General features: G+C 36.5%; 1 protein-coding gene across 1 annotated transcript in view; it reads right to left on the bottom strand.

Moving 5' to 3' along the window:
• Positions 1-5,876: 5,876 nt before the first annotated feature.
• The window catches only part of LOC137502167 (uncharacterized), a 61,472-nt gene continuing 45,334 nt past the window's right edge, over positions 5,877-22,014 (bottom strand). The window contains exon 7 of the mRNA XM_068229174.1: positions 5,877-6,239. Coding sequence (XP_068085275.1) covers positions 6,101-6,239 — 139 coding nt within the window. The 3' untranslated portion in view covers positions 5,877-6,100. The remainder of the gene's footprint in view (positions 6,240-22,014) is intronic.

Below are 22,014 nucleotides of genomic sequence, written 5' to 3'. Positions count from 1 at the left end.
TTCATAGTGAGCAATTGTCAATATGGACCATAATGAAATTCATAACTTAAGATCGTTGGTCACAAGGATAATGTCCAGACAAAGGAGGTGACTAATACTAGGAAAGTATTGAAATTTACCTTTGATAACAAAGACATTTACAATAAGATAAAAAAGTTGGAAACTAGAAAAGCAACTGGAATTGATAAGATTTCTGGGAATATACTAAAGCAATGGGTTGGGATATAGAACCATTCCTGAAGTAGATATTTGATTACTGTTTTGATGAAGGAGCTAAACCAAATCAATGGAGAGTTGCTATAGCAGCCCCTGTGTATAAAGGGAAGGGTGATTAACATAACGCTGAAAATTAAAGGCCAGTCAGTTTGATGCATTACATGTAAGCTTTGGGAAAGCACTCTTTCTGATTATATTAGATATGTTTGCGAAACTAATAATTGGTTCGATAGAAGGCAGTTCAGGTTTAGGAAACGTTATTCCACTGAAGCTCAACTTGTAGGATTCCAGCAAGATATAGCAGATATCCTGGATTTGGGAGGTCAAATGGACTGTATCGCGATTGACCTATCTAAGGCATTTGATAGGGCAGATCATGGGAGACTACTGGCAAAAATAAGTGCAATTGAACTAGACAAAAGAGAGACCGAATGGGTCAATTTATTTCTAGAAGATAGAACTCAGAGAATTAGAGTAGGTGAAGCTTTATCTGATACTGTAATCATTAAGAAGGAAATACCTCAAGGCAGGGGAAGAGATAGCTACTATTCTACCACAGCAATGTATTCGGGTTGACACCGTGTAAGCGACCTGCGTGTCTATGAGGATGGGGCCCCACCTATGATGAATTCTAATAATGAAAGCTGCACACACACCCAGCCCCCGAGCCATCAGAATTAAACAATTGAACCCGGGACCCTCTGGACCAAAGGCCAGGACGCTAACCATTTAGCTGTGGAGCCGGACAACGACAGAAAGAAAGAAAGAAAGAAAGAAAGAAAGAAAGAAAGAAAGAAAGAAAGAAAGAAAGAAAGAAAGAAAGAAAAGTGGACAAGAAAGTGACCTATTTTAATTATTAAACATATTCATACATAGTTCATAAGCTGGGTAAAACAATTACCACCACCACCACCACCACCACCACCACCACCACCACACTGAATTAAAAATAAAGAGTAAAATAATTGTATTCAAACTTTTTCGTTCATGAAATTCCCAGATTTTTGCCATGGAATAACTAGGGTGACCAGATAGAAGTAGGTAAAAATTAGGACAAAACAATTTAAAAAGGTGGACAATGTAAAAAAAAAGTGGACACAAAAATTCTTCATTGAGAGTCTGAATTTAGACTTCTTATATTCTAATTTTCACATACATACACAAAACATTTTCCATTTCCATATTATACAGTAAATTCTTACAAAATTTAAACAATGAAACTAATTTTTATGCCTTGCTGATACTTTTCTAAACATTCAGTTGCCTTTAGTAGTGTTTGCATGTCTAACATATACAAAGATACACATGTAAATTCCATTAGATTATACCACCATTAAGAGAATTTTCACACATTCTACTTTGAAACGATTCCTATTATCAGAACAATGTGCTGAGATCAATCAAAATACTCTTTCTACTTTTGCACTGTGCCCTGGTTTAGAAAAAAGTATTCTGCAAATTTTAATAACTCTGAACTACAATCAATTTGGCCATTTCTGACTACAAGGTAACTTGTTAAATTTAGGGTCATTACTACTTTCAGTTCAGGAATTGTAGAACTGATCAAAATATTTCACATCATCAGTTTGAAAGCCAAATACAGAATACATTTTTCAATATCACAATAATCAATATTACTTTCAGAGCCATCCATTTAAAACAGACTTTCTTCAAATCCAGATGATCTCCTGTCATTTGTCACATTGACAGATTGTTGATAAACTTAACCATGATAGATTAATATGGTTGTTTGATCTGTATTGACTAGTCTGAATGCATTACAGATGTCACAACATAGCAGTCTTCTGACGGGGCGTTGGTGAGAGAGAAGCATGCAGGATAGAGAGTGGTAAAGTGTCCATTATCACAATATGAGGCATGCATAGAATAATCGTATATTCTGTATATCCATTAATCTCATTTCTGTATATCGATACAATATCGATGGCGCCTCTGCTCCAATAAACACACATCTGGTATTTAAAATCAGCTTTGTCAATACTTAGAGTTATTTAATTAATTATTTCTTATCACCTAACACACCATACATGTTTCAAGGACTCCATTGTCCTCTTCCTCAGCGTTTTTTTCACACTACCAAATATCTCTTGGACCTCTTTACTTATTATTAAACACCAAACACCAAAGTTCTAAACAACTCTTATTGATATCTAATATGTGTCATAAATAAAATATAACATAAATGTCATAAAAGAACACTAAACTACACTATTCTATTTACAATCTTCAATCTTCCTCAATCCATTTTTATTCATTCTGGCAATCAATGATTTACCGCAGAATGTCACAGCTCATGCTCTTATATCCTATACGGACAATACAACGTTAATTACAAAACACCAGAGCATCTCAAGTTTGCATAAAATGTCACAGAAAACTCTTGCAACTGCGATGCACTGGTTTTCATCCAATAGGCTGTAGTGCAATCAGGATAAAACTCAATTTTTCACACTAGGTTCATCCAAAGATATTGAAAGTCAGTCAGTCAAACTTTTGGGTTTTCATATTGATGCCAAATTGAACTGGGAAGCACACATTGATCATATTTGTAAAAAAAATAACAAAGTGACCTATTTGATACAGAAATTGAGGGATTTAATTAGCAGTGACTACCTAAGGATGGCATATTTGGTCTCTTCCAGTCATACATTACTTTTGGACCATTACTATGGGGGCATTCTTCTTACACATATAATATTCTTCTAATACAGAAAAAGGTTGTCCGCACAACGTATACGGCTGATGCAGTTTACCACTTTCGACCTCTCTTCATTAAGTTTAAACTACTGGCAATTGAAAATTTGTGTATTTATGTCTCTTTGACATATGTTAAAAACAACATAAATGAATTCAGTACTAGGGAAAACATTCACCTTCATGATACTTGGGGCAAAGCAGATATTGACATCCCAGTTCCATTGGCTGTCAAAAACTGCTCACTCATATAAAATCAGTTGTTTAAGATTATTTAATAAATTACCACATTCTGCATGGTCTACTCCTTTCAGCAATTTTAAAAGGAAATATGATGATTGGTTAATGGAAAATCCATTTTATAATACCTCTGAATTCTTAGAAATGGATAATGTTGGTATTAAGTTTTAATAAAAGGTGTTTGTTCATTTAGCCTGGTTAATATTAAGTACTAAATTATTATCAGTTGATGAAGCCTATTTCATTGTATATGGTCAATGGCAAATGAAGATTCTTGTTTCCTAAAAATATAATCAATATATTAAAATTAGCGTCTCTTAAAACGTTACTAAAATCCTCCAATTCAGAGATTACATCAGTTAAATGTTTCTGGTATTTCCACTTGTCCTCAAACACTCCCTAGTGTGGTAGCTCTTCAGTCCAACCTAAATGAATATGCTGTTGTCCATACATAAACATAATTGGCTTTGACCTTAGCATCGGGCAACATGCCTGTCAATAGTACATGTATGGCGTATTAGGTGATAACAAATATAATTAATTAAATAACTCTTAGTATTGACATGGCTGATTTTAAATATCAAATGTGCATTTATTGGAGTAGAGATTGTAGTTAATATGGACCATTATAAAATCAAACCTGCCAGGCTGAGTGGCTCAGACGGTTGAGGCACTGGCCTTCTAAGAGCAACTTGGCAGGTTGGATCCTGGCTCAGTCTGGTGGTATTTGAACGTGCTCAAATACATCAGGCTCATGTCGGTAAACTTACTGGTACATAAAAGAACTCCTGCGGGACAAAATTCCGGCACCTCACCATCTCCGAAAACCTTCAAAAGTGGTTAATGGGACATAAGAACAATAACATTATTATTATTCTTGTTTCATTTCGGCCAACTAAGGACCACGTCATTTCAACTGTTTCCTTTGAGCTTTAATGTTGGTCCAGTATTCCTTCATTCATAGACGGTGTTGCTCCTTTTGCTCTTCCGTCTATGCCTTTCCAGTTTTCAGCTTCTTCTTTGGTTGGAAACTCAGATGTTCTTGAGTTTTTTCTTAAGTAGGTCACACTCCTGGATATCTTCAAATGAGATTTCACTCTCTTGCAGATCTTTCTGTACCTCAATGAACCATGTGCCATTTGCCTTTTTCTCTTGGAGGAACGTGAAAATGCAGTTATTATTATTAAATCAAACCACAACGGTTAAGTTAATAAAATCAATGATGCCATCACGTAATGAAGAATACTTGTAAAAACGAAGTAGGAAAATAGATTACCCCAAAATTAGCAGATTCGCTAAAAAAAGAGGACATTTTGGATTTTTTAAATAATCTACCCGGCCCGTGGACAATGGTCCAAAAAGGAGGACATGTCCGGATAAAAGAGGATGGATGTCTGATCACCATAGGGCTCATCTGTTGGACTGCTATACTTCTCCTAGTTTGCCATTGAGACCACGCCAAGCCTCCTTCTATGACAGTGCAGATATATATTCACTCCACTGGCTATTACCAAGTTGCCAGAGACTAAATCAGTGAAAGTAAATTATGGTTCCTGTCAGAGAATTCTTTTTTCCTTCATTCATTTTGGCCTACAGTATGCTTTCATTTTCTGGCTGTGTGCCTGCTTCCTTCCATCCGTCCACTTAGGTCTGGTGGTCCCTGTACTTTTTTTGCTTGTGAGGGACAGTGGGAAGACTCCCTGTAGGATGGCCTGTCAGTACTGAGATTGGTTCTCTGTGGTCTCTAATGGGATCTGTAGTTCCTCTCGGTCTGATTTTACTGAGGTGATCCACTTGGTCTTGGAAGCCTTTCACGTACTTGTCGCCTCCGTAGCGTAACGGTTAGTGTTACTAGCTGCCGTCCTCGGGGGCCCGGGTTCGATTCCCGGTACTGCCAGGAATTTAAGAATGGCAGGAGGGCTGGTATGTGGTTGGAATGGTACATGCAGCTCACCTCCAATGGGGGTGTGCCTGAAAAGAGCTGCACCACCTCGGGATGAGGACACGAGTTTACTTTAGGGCTGCACTCGGCTAGTAATAGCCACACGAAATTATTACGTACTTGTCACTGTGAGGATTCTGTTGGTGAGCCTGCAGGGTTTCAGGCAGCTCATGTGCTCGTAGAGTGTCCTTTTTCTCATACATGTGACTATCTCTTCCTGATGTTTGTAGAGCTCGTTGCTGTGCGTGATCCTGTGGGTGCCATCGTCCTCTCTTATGGCTCCTAGTATCCTCCTCAAGATCTTCCTCTCTTTAAGTTCTAGTTTCCTGAGTTCAATTCATCAACAGGCACTCAGAGACGTAGAGTACAGAGGGTCTTACTACAGAGTTGTAGTGCTTCAGCTTTAGATTCTTGGAGAGGTACTTGGAATACTTGGAGGTGTAGATGCTTTTACAGGAATGATAGGCCCTCTCTAACTTGGTGCACCTGGTATGCCTGGCCAAAGTTTCACTCTCTTTTTTCTGAGATCCATTCTCGTAAGTACTTGACTGCAGGAACTTTACTTACAGTGTTGTTGCCTAGTGGGATTGTAAAAGGAGCCTGTTTTATATTAGTGGTAAACTTCCTCTTCTGTATTGCAGCCGGTTTTTGCTGCAATACTGTAGAGGCTGTGTAATTGGTGAGTAGCCTCTTCCATGCTTCTGGCCAGTAGGGTGAGATCATCAGCAAAGGCTAGACAGGGTACACTGAGGTTGCCAGATAATTTAATTTTTGAAACATAGAGCAAATTTTATATTTTTCTTTTAACTTAGCTCAGGTTAATTATCTGCTGCCATTTTATATTTAGAATTGAGAAAATAATATCATGTGTTTTGTATCACATTATAAGTTGCTTTTGGTAAATGTTTGCTGCCATCTATAATACAAAACTGAGATCAAAACACTGTAGCAGATTTAAATCACCGCTGGTTTTACGGAGGGTGATTTTCACACGATTTCCTTCATCCTGAACAGGATTTGAGTTACATAGTCAGGGTGTTTTTTGTAGTGATCAAGAAGTTTATTGTGCATATTACCCAGTTTCTTCAATATGAAGGAATCACTCAGATTTTCAATGTCAGCAAGCCTGGAATAGAAGAAAAAACATTTCATGAGAAGTATTACCACTAGATGTAACTCTGAAAAATGCCATTTCTCATCAGTGTAATTTACAAGGAAGATAATTCAACCAGTCTGTCTGATCTATTTTATAGAGTCCACTGAAATTAAAAAATGTAACATTTTCAAATATCGTGAGACAGAAGAGAAGTGTATTTTCTGTGGTTTTGCAGCTGTAAAGTGTTGTAGATAGTTTGGGGTATAAAAGAGGATTGGTAAGATTAATGAATTACACTAGAGTCCCGGTAATCCAAAAGTCCGGTTAATCCGAACTCAAATATTAAATTTTTAAAAAATGCTCCTTATTGAAATGAAAGAACATATTATAGAATGAAGATTTACTTGCATTTTATTAGTCATATTTTATTAGAATAACTTAATGTAAACATAATTAGACATCATAAACCATCAATCACTGGTCGTTTATATTTACAAAATCTCTTAGTTTCTTTTGCCATAGTGATTGGAACTTAGTGTTAAACCAGCGTCTCATAAACATCACATCAGTGGGCGTAGCAGCGGAGTGTTTCTTGACGTAGCGTACGGCAAGTTCTAAGGCGGTCGCGGCATCTGAATGTGACACTAGTTGTTCATTGTGGTCTTCTTCGTCATCACTCTGTTCCTCATCAACTCCAGATTCTTTCTCCACCATAGCTACAATTTCTTAGTCTGTTTGTAATTGATGACAGTCAGCTTCCATCCACTTGCTAATGTCATTTTTCATTGACTTCCTCACACCCAGGAAGTTGTTGAATGATTTCAAGGAGATTGACATTTGCAGATGCTTCCGCTGGACTCGGGATGAATGCGAGACTCGGCCTCAATTTCTTCCTCGTTTTCCTCATGAACTGCTCACTGACACTCAAATACTGCTCAAATACGTCAGCCTCGTGTAAGTAGATTTACTGGCATGTAAAAGAACTCCTGTGGGAGAAAATCCCGGCACCTAGGCGTCTCCGGAAACCTCAAAAGTAGTTAGCGAGACGTAAAAACAACAAAATTATATTAGAAAATCTGGTTAATCCAAAAGTTTCGTAATCCGAATAGACCCCGGTCCCAATTAGTTCGGATTAACGAGACTCTACTGTATATATGTTTCACACACATATTTTGTTCTGCCTTAACGAATGGATTGGAAACAGTGCCAAAGCCTCAGAGAGAAAGCTTGAGGTGGCAGAAATGAAATGCTACAGTGGGTATGTTGTAAGTCAAGCAAGGATAGAATCAAAAGTGAAATTATATGGGACTGGGTAAAGGCGATCAGGGTAAAGACTAGATCCAGGGGTGAAGACTGAGATGGTTTGGCCACATTGTGAGGAAAGGAAATGACTACAGATATGCCTTCTCTCAGGAACAGAAGAAGAGATTGTAACTTATACCATGTCACATTTCTTTTTCCATTTATTATATAAATCTTTATTGCAACCAATGGTCAAATAAAAGAATAGAATACATAGCACTATTCACTACAGAGACTTTTCAGAGAGTAGGCTCTCTTTGGACACTCCAAAGCGTGGTAACGGCCACAAAGTCTATTGCACCATCGACATACACAGTCACTATTCGGATCGTGAAAGCGGAGAGTAGCACAAGCCTTGTGGTGAAATCCGTGGACCGCTGCACGGGTCACCGCGTGTCTCAGTTCAAAACAACTTTGTTGCCAGTCAGTTGTAGTCATTGCGTCGGTTGTGTAGAAGTCACTCCATATTTCGGTCTTTTTAAATTTCAAATTATGCAGGAAGTCTTGGTATTCTGTCGTCGATTGCAGGGTCATAGAAAACCATAGGTCTTCGATGAAAAACAGTTCTCTTGTCAGTTCGTAAACAAGTCTCGAAGGCGTGTATTTAGACACACAAAGGATTCGTTTAAGGAAGGTAGCTTTAACCCTTTCTAATTCCTTTAGGTCTTTCTTTTTCAAGAAGGTCCATATTAGTTCTAAACCGTAAGTTGCAATTGGAGTAATCTTTAGATGAAACAGTTTCATTGCTGTCTCAATTGATAATTGATCGATGTGCTCTATATCATTTATTGCTATTATTGCTGCAAGAGATCTTTCTTTCACGTGAGCTGAGAATGTTTTGCCGTTCATTTGGAGAGTTATTCCAAGGTATTTGAAAGAGTTCACAGAATTTAGAAGAGAATCTTCAAAATAGAAAGTATCTGCAGCCGCTCGTTTTCCTCCTCTTCTAAAAACCATCACTACTGTTTTCTCTTTGTTAACTTCCAAACCGGCCTCTTCACACCATTTTGACAGTCTATCAAGTGCTGTTTGTAGTTCTTCTCTACAAGACGCGACAATAACCATGTCGTCTGCGTATAGATAGATACTTGTCTGCTCTGTAACGATGGCTTTCGTTATGTCATATGTTGCGACATTAAAGAGTAGTGGACTCAAAGGATCTCCTTGAAGAACTCCTATAGTCTGTAGGATTGGTTTAGACTTCGTTAAGTCATCATCAATTCTTACATAATTTTCCGATAATATATTTTTTATCAATTTTATGTAACAGTTTTCACCGCAAATCTCTCTTAATTTCTGGAGGATCAATTTCCTACTTGTAGAATCGAATGCTTTGCGAAAGTCAACAAACACCGCATACAATTTTCCTTTCTGTACTTTAAGTGCCTCTTGAATGTCTTCCATCAAACAATGTACTGCCTGCAACGTTGAACGACCTCTTCTGAACCCGAATTGTTCTTCCGGTAATTTGTCATCTAGTAGATCATTCAGACGGTTTGCTAGAGCCTTCGTTAATATTTAACGTTAAGAATTTCATATTTAGGTTCCGTATTGAAACAAGATTTACATCAAAGAAAGGACAATAAGTTCCACCTTTTCAATACTATATATTGTGTGAAAGTTTTACATTACAGTTAAAACATCACAACTTTTGTACATTCGGTACCGGTTTCGACAGATTCCCTGTCATCATCAGCCGAGAATAATTAAACAAAGACACGTATAGATCATGATTCTTATGGTGTGATTACAATGGTGGATTAAAAATATACATTATATGGTTAAAATAGTATATATATATATACACACACACACAAATAAAAGGTAAGTAAAATGGGAATGGTCATTATTCTATGAGGTGTACACCTTAATATTTCTAATTAAATGGTTAATTTGTTAAAAGAAATTTTGTTCTTATGATATATAATTAGGGCCTATAGTGAAATTTTATTGTAGGCTTAATTCTGTAATATTTTAACTTTTGACCAGTCAATTCATTAAAGTTATGTAGCCATGTTTGACACATTAAAAAGGTAAACAAACATTTAGTCGAATGGTGTTCCACATAAAATATGTACAATAAAATCCGATTGGAGCTTCAACTTGGACTTAAGAATGGAAGAATTATATTAATGTTCAATGCAAGCAGAAATAGATGAGTTAATTTTTTTCACTATGTATTGATGTTGATAGTTAGAATGTCCATTGAACAGTTCAATATGTTGATTTGTATTCTGGAATGGTTTACATTATTTTGAGAAATAGTAATTGAGGTTCTTGCTAATGTGGTACTTGAAGATCTTGTGTTGTAAGTTGTGAATACATAAATGATTTGGAAATATCTTGATCCAAGTCGGAACCTATAAGAAATAAAATGCTATTTAAAGTTATATGAAAATCGGAAGGAGTAAAAATTCGCGAAATATTAGCGAAATGAAGGACTCACCTCAGGTGCCAAGTTGGTAGTAAATGTATCGGAGTGGAACTAACAGGCAGGGTTGCCAACTCCTAGATACTCATTATCACCAGATATGGATTTGAAAAACACCAGAAATCTCCAGATCTGGATTTGAAAACTCTATAAATTCTCCAGATGTAGTAAGATAATGCATTAAATTTACACTTACCTCCTTTCAGTTGTGCTGTTCTGCCTCTAAATTTAGTAAGTCTAATGGTGTCCTCTTGTAAAGATAGGTCTAGCCTATATTATAGCCATATGATCAATTGAATACACAAGTCACACTCAAACACTAGCACTATTATAATAATAAAATGTTCACTGCGTGTTATCAATTGTCGTAATCCTAATATAAGTGTATTTAATTGCAAACTATATACACAAATTAAAAACTGTACTATATTTGTTTATTTATGGCTGATCTGTATAAGTTGAGGGTACTTGACCCGGATAGTTGTATGACTCTAATGTGCCTATTTTCTGCAGTACTTCTTTCGGTAGATCGTATGTATAACAGCATTTCCCTGTCCTATTCAATCCAAATTTTACACACAAGACCGAATGGAGAGTTTGTATTGACATTCTATTTCTCAGTTTATTTTTAGTTATATTGACTTGGCTGAACACTCGTTCTACATCCGCATTAGAATGAGGAAGTACGAGAGTCGATATAGCTAAATTTGCAAGTTCGCTGAAAGGGTTTTCACCAGTTGAATCCCTATACATATCAACTTCTGCCCAAAATTTCACAGTGTCCTTAACGTCGGTCCACTGGATATGATGCAGATTTCTCCACTGGTTTTCTACTTTCGCAATAACATTACTGTCAGCATAAGAGTTGTGCTATATCAATCATTTGCAACTTAAAAGGCCTTAAACAATTTTCGGGTGAGAAGAGAGACATTTTTTCAAGGATCCCTATATTTTCAGGTAATCTATGCCTCAATTGTTGGATAAGTTCAACAATGAATTGCACGCATCTATCGCGTAGTTGTTTCTGTTGGTCTTCAGAAAGCGAGGACGATGATACATTAGTTTCGAAATCATAACCTAGATAGGGCTTTGGGTCCAGACGATTATTAATTTCTGTTTTCAGGACATCTACTTTGACAGTGGTCAGTAGAACCTTGGTGCATAATGACTTAATGAGAAGGATTAGGTCACCTAATAATTTTGTAGGATCTTGGTTTCGACTTTCGAACTTCTTATTTACGGTCTGCACTTCAACCAAAATTGGCTTCAGAAAAGACAAGTACAAGTAATTCTGAGGGTCGCTATACATTGAATATAAAATATCGGCTGTATAACAGCGATCTTTAAGACGAGCGATTTCAAAGTGTGTTTTTAACTCGGTCCACTGTTGCATTATTCTTGTCACTGCACTTTCGATGGACAGCCACCGAGTTTGGCTTAACTGTACTAATTTCAGGGGAGAGTCGCCTTCTCTTATTGTCTCGTATAGTTCTTTGTATACAACCTGCCGTAGGGATGATTGTGAAAACCAATTGTAACTTTCCCTTATGAGGAAATCTAAGTTCTTCGGTAAACACCCTGACGCATGTGAAACTGCCAATTGTAGAGAGTGACAAACGCATCTGATTAATTGTAGATTTGGCACTTTAGCCTTTAACTTTACATACACGCCATGATTTATGCTTACCATAACAGACGCATTGTCTGTTCCTATTGCTTGTAATTTAGTCAAATCCAAACCTTTATTACACAGACATTTCTCCAAAGCCTCAACTATAGCATCAGCTGTACATTCTGACAACTCTACTAACTGTAGATATGTCACGACAATCTCTCTTTTTCTTTTTGAATAGTATCTTATAACAATGCCTAGTAACTTGGTAACTGAAATATCATTCCTTTCATCAAACAACAAACTATAACCGTTTTCACTTTCACGTAAATCATCTATCAAGTCTTTTTCAAAATGAGGAGCTAACACGTTTTGTATTATAGCAGTGCATTTTGTACGATGCAACTTCAAATTATTAATCCCTTTGCTATCGGGAAAATTCACTTTACACAACTCGCTAAGATGGTCAACCACTTGAACCGAGCAATGTTCTGCTATGAAAAGTGCCGTTCTTCCTTCCACTAATATTAACTGGTTTAAAATTTAAAGTTTTCTGCCTATTAGAACTAAAGGGTTCGGCTGTCTTCAGGTGTTTAGCAGTGTTCCTATGTTTTTCAATATCTCCTAATTTAGCAGCTAGTTGAGTTTTACAGTATTTGCGAAAGCCTTTTGTGGCATTTCCTTCTACTTTTAGTAACCACTTATTATACCTATCATCCTTAAGCCATTCCTCTCTAAATCGCTGTTTATACTGAGGCTTCCCCATGGTTCCCAACTACACTAACTCTGTAATTAACACATTTAACCTAAATTAAGAAGTAGACACTACCACACAATCACAACTCAAAAGTCCAGCGCACTATCTTTAATCACACAGCGACATTGGCACTGGAGCTGGGCTCCTCGCATGATTCATTCTAACTTTTCCAGTTACAACTGTTACAAGTAAGAATGATGTCGACCGCGCTATTATTCACCTTAATAATAAGATCAATAATGCACGGAAATACAACACTGATGCTGTTAAAAATCCAGCGCTCTTGCTCACACGCGACAATGGCGCTGGTTTTATTGTCAAGCGAGTCGCTTACGTAAACATGTTAAGATCATATTTTATATGATAGGTCATAATATTTTACTAAGTTATGCGTCTCATGACCGTAGTTCTTTTTTAAATTGACAATTTATTATAAAATCACCAAATATGTCACCAAATTTTAAAGAAAAACACCATATTTTCGACTTGTCGCAAAATTCAAATTTTGTCACCATACGCCTTCCTGAAAACACCAGATCTGGTGACAAAATCACCAGATTGGCAACCCTGCTAACAGGCTGAATGTGAAGAGACGGACCTCAGAAGGAAGCAAGGAGGGGCGGAGTTACTGAGCGAGGGGAAGAGGGAGCGCGGTGGAGGCGGGACTATAATCGGGTGGGCGCGGACGGCGGTAGGGGTAATATGTAAGCGTGTTATGGATTGTTTTGAGGATAGATCGATTTTTGGGGATTTTAAGATTGTTCAATATTTTGATAAACGTATCAAATAAAATCGTAGGTTTGTCGGATAAATCATTGAGATTAAAATTTGAATTATGGTACTGATCGAGTGAGATGTAAAATTGTTCAGTGAAATCAAGTATAGGACCTTTATTTATTATTTCAATGATGTCTATATCGTGGTCTATGCCATAAAATTTGGGTTTATAGTCGTGTATATGTTGGCCTACTGCGGAGAATTTTCTGTATTTAATTGCATTTACGTGTTCTGTATATCTAATTTTGAACGATCTACCGGTCTGTCCGAGGTAGGTACCGAGGCAGTCGTTACAATGAAATCTATAGACACCTGACTTTTCAAAGGGGTTGGAAGGGTTGATTGAGTTAGAGTTGTGTAGAATGTCTAGGTTTCTATTATTAGTTCTGAAGGAAATGTTAATATTCTGCTTCTTAAATATATTTGTAATATTATGGATATTGCGGTTATAGGTAAAAGTTGAAAAAGTTTTTGATTTAGTAGTTTGTTTAATTAGGTTCGATTTTGGGCGATGTCTGAATTTGCTGATTATATTTTCTATAAAATTCTTATTGTAGCCATTATGAAATGCGATATTGCGTATTAATTCTTTATTAAGGTCTGATTTTGACATAGGAATATTGAATGCTCGGTGTACTAGGCTATTGTAGGTAGCCCGTTTGTGATTAGGGGGATGAGTAGAGTCCTGTTGTATTGTCGTAGCAGTATGTGTGGGTTTTCTATAAACTTTATATTTAAAGGAAGATGGGAGTCTAGTGATAGTGAGATCTAGAAAATTGATGGTATTGTTGACTTCGGATTCTAGTGTAAATTTAATGTCTGTGTCGATAGTGTTAAGATGTGTTAGAGTGGTAGCTGCGTCTATAGTGCGTTGGTCCATAATAATAAATACATCATCGATGTACCTGGACCAGAAATGTATGTTGTTAAATGTTGCATTATTGTCTATTTTTGCATGTTCTAAAAAATCTAGATATATTTCTGCTAAAATGCCGGAGGCTGGTGAACCCATGGCTAGGCCGTCCTGCTTGTATATTATTTTATCGAATGTAAAGTAGTTGTTATTGATTAAAAGCTTCAAGATAGACATAAAGTCAGCTATCTTAAGTTGACTAAGTTGGCTATGGTTGTGTAGATTTTGAGGGATAATATGAAGGAGTTTTTCTGGTTTAATACTAGTGTACATATTAGTAACGTCAAACGAGTGTAAAGAGTGATATGGTTGAAGTGTAAAGTCATCTAGTTGTTTAATAAGTTGAAGTGTATTCTTTATAGATTTCTTGGACTGAAAGGTGTAGTGTTTTTTGAGGAATTGTTGAGTGAATTGTGCTGCTTTATACAAAGGACTAGGTCTATTAGTTTACAATAGGGCGTATTGGGACATTAGTCTTATGTATTTTAGGTTGTGCTTTGACAGTGGGAAGTCCTGGGTTCATATGAATTAGTTTACTTTTTTTCACTGTCGGTTAAGAGAAAGGATGTATTTTTAAGTGTCTGTTTTAACTGCCGTTGGATGGCTTGTGTTGGATCTTTGTTAATTATTGTAAAAGTGCTGTCTGTGAAAAAATCTTTAGTTTTGGATACGTATTCTGTTTGGTTCATTATTACAGTGGTGTTTCCTTTATCTGCCTTCGTAACGATGGTATGATTGTCTTTTATTTTCTTTTTAAGTTGAATGATCTTATTTCTATCTTCAAGTTGTGATTTGGTGATATTCAGGGTTGGTGATATAAAAGTTTTCTTTAATTGTTTATTAGCTTCGTGTCTGAGTTCATCTTGTATATCGTAAGGCATCTTTTTTATCGCTGCTTCTGTTTCTATTATTAGTTTTTTAGCAACATTTGATGGGTTGTAATTAGGCCAGTTATGTTTAGGGCCCTTTGATAAAATAGCGATCTCTTCGTCATCGAATGTTGCATTAGATAAGTTGATGAATGGGGGATGAAATTCGGTTATGGGGTGACTGGCGGTGTCTAGGCTGATCGGGTTATTAGATGGTTTGTTGGTTGTGGGAGATTTGTTAAGGAGAGTTTGAAACTTGTTATTTAAAGTGGACTGTTTTTGAATAAGTAAAGTGGATAGCTTACTGTAAACTTTCTCTTGGAAAATATTCCATTGTGAGTCTGATAACAACGTAGCAACTTCGAGGTGAGTCTCATATAATCGGTTATTTAAGAGTGATTTTTTCTTATGTAGAAATTTTAATTCATTTTTGAGCCATAATTTGTTAGTTTTATGGTAGACTTTATGTTGATGTGGTAAAACGTGTCTCTTGTTGTTCTTTAGAAAATTATATGATTTTTCACGAGAGTTTAATCCTGATGTAAACAAGGCATGTCCACGCCTCAGCCAAAGAAAGAGTTGTGATTCGCTGAGCGTGTACTATCGACCTCCGCCCCGTCAATGTCTCGTGTTCGGACATACAGTGCTGAGCATATTACCTAAAATAGACGAGGAACAGATTTTGAGCTGTGCGAAACTAAACAGAGGGGTCTAAAGGGAGATCTACTGCTGAAGATTAGGGCCTACGTTATTTATTTATTCATTTCTGAATATTAAAGAAAGCTATCGTAGGCTAGAGCACCTCTTGCTCCATTTCTCTCACTGTGAATACTGACACTTTACAGCTGCTGCAAGATGCAACACCTTATCTCCACGCTGTACAGCTTGGGACTTTCCCTCGCTATGAGAAGACTTCCTGCATTACACCACGCCTTCTGCCTTCATATCTCGTTATTTAATCACTGTTTAATTTAAAAAAATTATAGATACACACCGGTATATATGACAACCATATTTTACTTTGATTACGTACTCTTTCAGACTATCTAAATGTAATAAACTAAGATAAAATTAAATTAATGCCACCTACTAATTTTCTTCGAGCTCGCATACAGTCCAGTGAGTACGACGGTTGCTTCTCCAATCAACTACGTCTGTGTCCACGTGCAAAGCCAAGGTGCTCCGCCTATTTGTTTACATCAGGATTAAACTCTCGTGAAAAATCATATAGGAGTCAAATTATGAGCAATGCATTTCTTAATAAAGTCTATGTCTTTGATTAATTTTCCTATTTTGATTCTCAGGCTCATATAATAATGAGCTTTACTTTTTGCCTGGTTGGCTCTATCATTTAACGTTAAGAATTTCATATTTAGGTTCCGTATTGAAACAAGATTTACATCAAAGAAAGGACAATAAGTTCCACCTTTTCAATACTATATATTGTGTGAAAGTTTTACATTACAGTTAAAACATCACAACTTTTGTACATTCGGTACCGGTTTCGACAGATTCCCTGTCATCATCAGCCGAGAATAATTAAACAAAGACACGTATAGATCATGATTCTTATGGTGTGATTACAATGGTGGATTAAAAATGTACATTATATGGTTAAAATAGTATATATATATATATATACTAGCAAGATACCCGTGCTTCGCTACGGTATTATACTGAAATTTATAATTGAATGCTTATTGTCTTAGATATATAATCCGCCGAAATTCGCGATCTGACTCTTTTTCTGCGAGAATCCACCAAAATTCCCGATCTGACTCGTTTTCTATTAGATTACGGCACGTCTCCTCCCATTTTTCAATCTTCCTTTCCAGCAATCGATTTTGTACTTCCCGGGCTAGGCTCAGGAATTCCTCCCGGTCAGTTGGGTCCGTAAATCTTTGCCATCTTTTCCTATAACTTTTTTAATATGGATAAAATCCTTCAGGAGATCTGGCGTGGTGTCATATTGGGTGCCTTGGCGGCACTGAACACGCGGCCGGACTGCATTCTTAGTCATTACCCGTCCAGGAGCCGTTTCCAGCGCGGTCCGCACATTTGACGACGGTCCGGAATATTATTATTATTATTATTATTATTATTATTATTATTATTATTATTATTATTATTATTATTATGTGTTGCTGGAATGGCTGATGACAGGGAAAACCGGAGTATCCGGAGAAAAACCTGTCCCGCCTCCGTTTTGTCCAGCACGAATGCCACATGGAGTGTCCGGGATTTGAACCACGGAACCCAGCTGTGAGAGGCCGGCGCGCTGCCGCCTGAGCAACGGAGGATGCTTATAAGTACATTAATAACAGTAAAATCAATAGGTCTCACCTCCTTCTACACCCCACCGCCGTTAAGTTTATTTACCGCCACCCGCCCCCACCAAAAAAGTTAAAAGAATGCTTGTTTCTTTATGTTTAAGGGAGATTCCAAACACCAATGTTCACGTCTATTACCTTCAGTTTTGAGATATAAGTATCCCCATAAAAATAATTCACTTTTTTCACTTCATTTCACAATAATCCCCCCCCTCCTTAAGTGAATTTTCCCGCAAATAATACTTGTTTCTTTAATAGTAAAGGATCTTCTAAATACCAATTATCACGACTCTAACTTCTTCAGTTTTCGATTTATGTGTCCTCATGAAAGGAATTCAACTCCTTTACACTCCCGCCCTCCAAGATGGTTTCCCCACCAAAACGCGTTCTTCTTTGTTTTTTAAAGGAGGTCCAAATAAGAATTTTCACGTCTGTAACAACTTTAGTTTTTATTAGATGTATGTATTCTCAAACAATTCAGTCAATTAATTTTTCAATTCTTTCACCCCTCCCCCACACCCTTCATTGGATTTTCCGAGAATACGTGTTTCTTTACTTTTAAAGCAGATTGCAAATATCAAATTTCACGTCTGTAACATATTCATTTTTGAGATATCAGTACCCTAATTAAAAGAATTCAACACCATTTTCAGTCACTTTTACCCCTCCCCTCCACCCAAGTGGTATTTCCGAAAACTAAAAGTACACGTTTCTTTATGTTTAATAGAGATAAAGAAAATCATTTTTCACTTCTGTAACATATTAAGTTTTTTTAGATATACTGTAAACATTCTCATTTTAAAATTTTACCCCTTTTGAGTTCCCCTTAAGTGGAGTTTCCAAAAACAAATCACCTATATTTCTTTACATTTGCAGGAGATTTACACCCACTCTTTACGTCTGTAACATTTTACGTTTCCAAGATATTCTGTAGATATAGTCTTTCAAAAAATTCACCCCAATTTGTCACTCCTGTTTAACCGCCATTAATTGGCTTTTCCAAAAACTAAAAAATACGTGTTTCTTTATTTTTAAAGGAGATCCCATATGCAAATTATCAGTTCTGTAGTATCTTTCGTTCCTGAGATATGTGTATCCTCAATTAAGGCATTCAACCCATTTTTCACCCTTTTACACCTATCCTATTAGGATTTACAGAAAACAAAAAAATACGTGTTCCTTTATTTTTAGAGGAGATTCTAACTACTAATTTTTACATCTGTAAATTTTAAAGTTTTAAGATGTAGACACACTCATTTCAAAATATTCACCCCCCCTTTTCACCCCCCAAATTTTTTGATTTTCCAAAAACGAAAAAATACCTGTTTCTTTACTTTTAAAGTAGATCCAAAATACCAATTTTCAGGTCTGTAATATCTTCAGGTTCTGAAATATATGTAGCCTCATGAAAGGCATTCAACCCATTATTCACCCTTTTACACTCTTCCTATTGGGATTTTCCGAAAACATATAATACGTGTTTCTTTATTTTTAAAGGAGATTCTAAATACCAATTTTTACATCTATAAACTTTAAAAGTTTTGAGATATAGATACACTCATTTTAAAAAATCACCCCCTTTTCACCCCCCCCATTAATTGGATTTTCCACAAAAAGAAAAATACGTGTTTCTTTATTTTTAAAGGAGATCCCAAACACCAATTTTCAGGTCTGTAATATCTTCAGGTTCTGAAATATAAGTAGACTCATGAAATGCATTCGACCCCTTTTTCAACCTTTACCACCCTTCCTATTATGATTTTCCGATTCAAAATATACGTGTTTCTTTATTTTTAATGGAGATTCTAAATACCAATTTTTACATCTATAACCTTTAAAAGTTTTGAGATATAGATACAGTCATTTTAAAATATTACCCCCTTTTCACCCCCCTTAATTGGGTTTTCCAGAAAAACAAAAAATACGTGTTTCTTTATTTCTAAAAGAGATCCCAAACACCAATTTTCAGGTCTATAATATCTTCAGTTTCTGAGATATAAGTAGCCTCATTAAAGGCATTCAACCCATGTTTAACCCCTTTTCACTCCTCCTATTGCGATTTTCCGAAAACAAAGAAATACGTTTTTCTTTATTTTTAATGAAGATTCTAAATACCAATTTTTACATCTGCAAACTTAAAAATTTTGGTGATATAGATTCACTCATTTTAAAAATTCACCCCCTTTTCACCCTCGTATTAATTGGATTTTCCAAAAACAAAAAAATACGTGTTTCTTTATTTTTAAAAGAGATCAAAAGCACCAATTTTCAGGTCTGTAATATCTTCAGTTTCTGAGATATAAGTACTGGTGTCCTGATTAAAGGCATTCAACCCATTTCCCCCCATTTTTCACCCTTTTTCACCCCTCCTATTGGTATTTTCTGAAAACAAAAAAATACGTGTTTCCTTATTTTTAAAGAAGATTCTAAATACCAATTTTTACATCTGTAAACTTTTAAAGTTTTGAGATATAGATACACTCATTTTAAAATTTCACCCCCCTTTTCACCCCCTTAGCGAAGGAATATCCAAAAATCCTCTCTTAGCGAGCACCTACACCATAATATGAATATAACCCCAAAATTTCATTTCTTTATGTCAAGTAGTTTTGGCTCGGCGATGATGAATCAGTCAGTCAGTCAGGACAAGTTACTTTATATATATATATATATATATATATATATATATACACAAATAAAAGGTAAGTAAAATGGGAATGGTCATTATTCTATGAGGTGTACACCTTAATATTACTAATTAAACGGTTAATTTGTTAAAATAAATTTTGTTCTTATGATATATAATTAGGGCCTATAGTGAAATTTTATTGTAGGCTTAATTCTGTAATATTTTAACTTTTGACCAGTCAATTCGTTAATATCTTCAAAAGTGTACACTCTAAAGCAATTCCTCGGTATGAATCTGGGTTGTTCACATCTCCTTTGCCTTTATACATCACCTTTATAGTTGATTCTCTCCACTTATCTGGAATTTTCCCTTGTCTGAGACATTGATTCAAGAGTTCTGTAATTGAGTCCTTTAGTATAGCCCAGCTGTCTTTAATATGTTCGTAAAATATATTATCAGGTCCCCCTGCTTTACCGTTTTTACTGTTCTGGACGATGTCTTCTAATTCATCTGTCGTAAAAGTTTGATTGGAGCTCTGTCATTGCCGTCTTCGTCGATCAAGTCTCGCGTCTCTTTTGCTTGGAGTAGTGAGGTGAAGTGATCTTCCCAGACTTCCAATGGGATCTGTCTTGTGAATTTCGGCTGCCTCTGCTTCAGAATTGAAAAAGGCTCTTCTTCGGCTTTCTTTAGTAGATTTTCCTCAGATATTTTCTGGAACTGTTTCTTTGCTTCTTTAACTACCCTTTTGTATTCTTTTCTTCTTACTGCATATTCTGTGAGTCTTTCCTGAGTTTGGCTTTCCATTACTTGATGAAGGGCCCGTAACGTTTCTTTCCTTTTAATGTAGCAAGTTCGGTTAAACCAGGGCTTAGGTTTCCTTTCCTGCAAACTTCTTGGTATAACAGAATCCTTGATGATATCTTCTATAGCTTGAAGGGATCCATTCAGGTCGCCGAGATGTATTATTTCCATAATCGCTTTCACCGAATCAGAGTAAGCCTCCAGTTTGAACAAATCCAGTTTCCGCACCGGTGGTTTCAGGGGGGCGATGATGATAGGTGGGTCGATGAAGCCTGAGAGAGTAATTTCTACAGGCAGGTGTTTCCTAATTGCCACATCTCTTAATACTGAGGGTCTTATTGTTCTTGGTCCAATCCTGTTACTGAAAATCAGGTCGATCGTGCTACTTCCACTGGGGCAAAAGTATGTTTTCTCGGTCCGTTCAGTGAGTAGTGAGAAACCTTCCGACTCCAAATAGGATATTACAGCATCTGCTTTTTTATTTGAGATATCAATCCGACAGTTGAGATCGCCAGCAAGAATAAGATGATCTGTTTTCCTTATTTTGGATAGCCCTGACATCAGCTCACTAATAATGTCATAGTCTTTCCACTCAGGTTGAAAATACACACACATAAATGCAAGAAGCACTGTTTGGATGATTAACAGATTGTCCGACTTATATAATAGCTTAAAAGGAGACATTCTCGTTGACAATAGGCAAGAAAGACCACCCTTTGGCCTCCCCAAATCACCCTTTGTAGCTAGCACATGAACTGCGTATCTCATATTAATACATGGATCCTTGATTGCAAGAGTCTCTGAAAGCAACACTATATCATACATAGAAAAAATGTCGAATGGCAGTGCTCCAAGTACACTTTCCAGTCCTTCTACGTTCCATACTAAGCATTTTATGTCAGATCCTGCATCATTTGTCTTGCTTGTTGTCATGTCTTTTATTATTGTTCCATGTCTTCTATCTTTAGTAGAATCTATAGGGACGAAAAGTCACTCCTTCTGGCCAAAAATCTTCATTATCGAGCTTATCCTTGTCGGAAAACGGAATTCCAATTCGGAAAGCTTTCGTTGTTGTAGACCTGGAGTTCAGGAGTGTGCATTCCCTGATGTCTGCAATTCCGTTTTCTTCTAGGTAGGATATTAAGTCTTCTCTTGTTGCAGCCGTGTTCACTTTTCCGACATAGAACCATGCCAGACGTTCTGCTGCACATAATTTCCCAACATTCTTTTTGATACCTATACCATGTCTCTTTTCCCTCAGTTGTTGCCGTTCCCCGCCTTGATCATACCTTTTCTCGGACGATGTATGTTCGTATCCTCTATTTTGAAAACTACCTTCTGAATGTTGTATTCGCTCCTTATTTTTTATTATTACTGTTTCGGT

The sequence above is a fragment of the Anabrus simplex genome, chromosome 9 (assembly GCF_040414725.1).
Source record: "Anabrus simplex isolate iqAnaSimp1 chromosome 9, ASM4041472v1, whole genome shotgun sequence".
NCBI lineage: Eukaryota > Metazoa > Arthropoda > Insecta > Orthoptera > Tettigoniidae > Anabrus > Anabrus simplex.
This window is presented reverse-complemented; position numbering and strand designations above follow the sequence as displayed.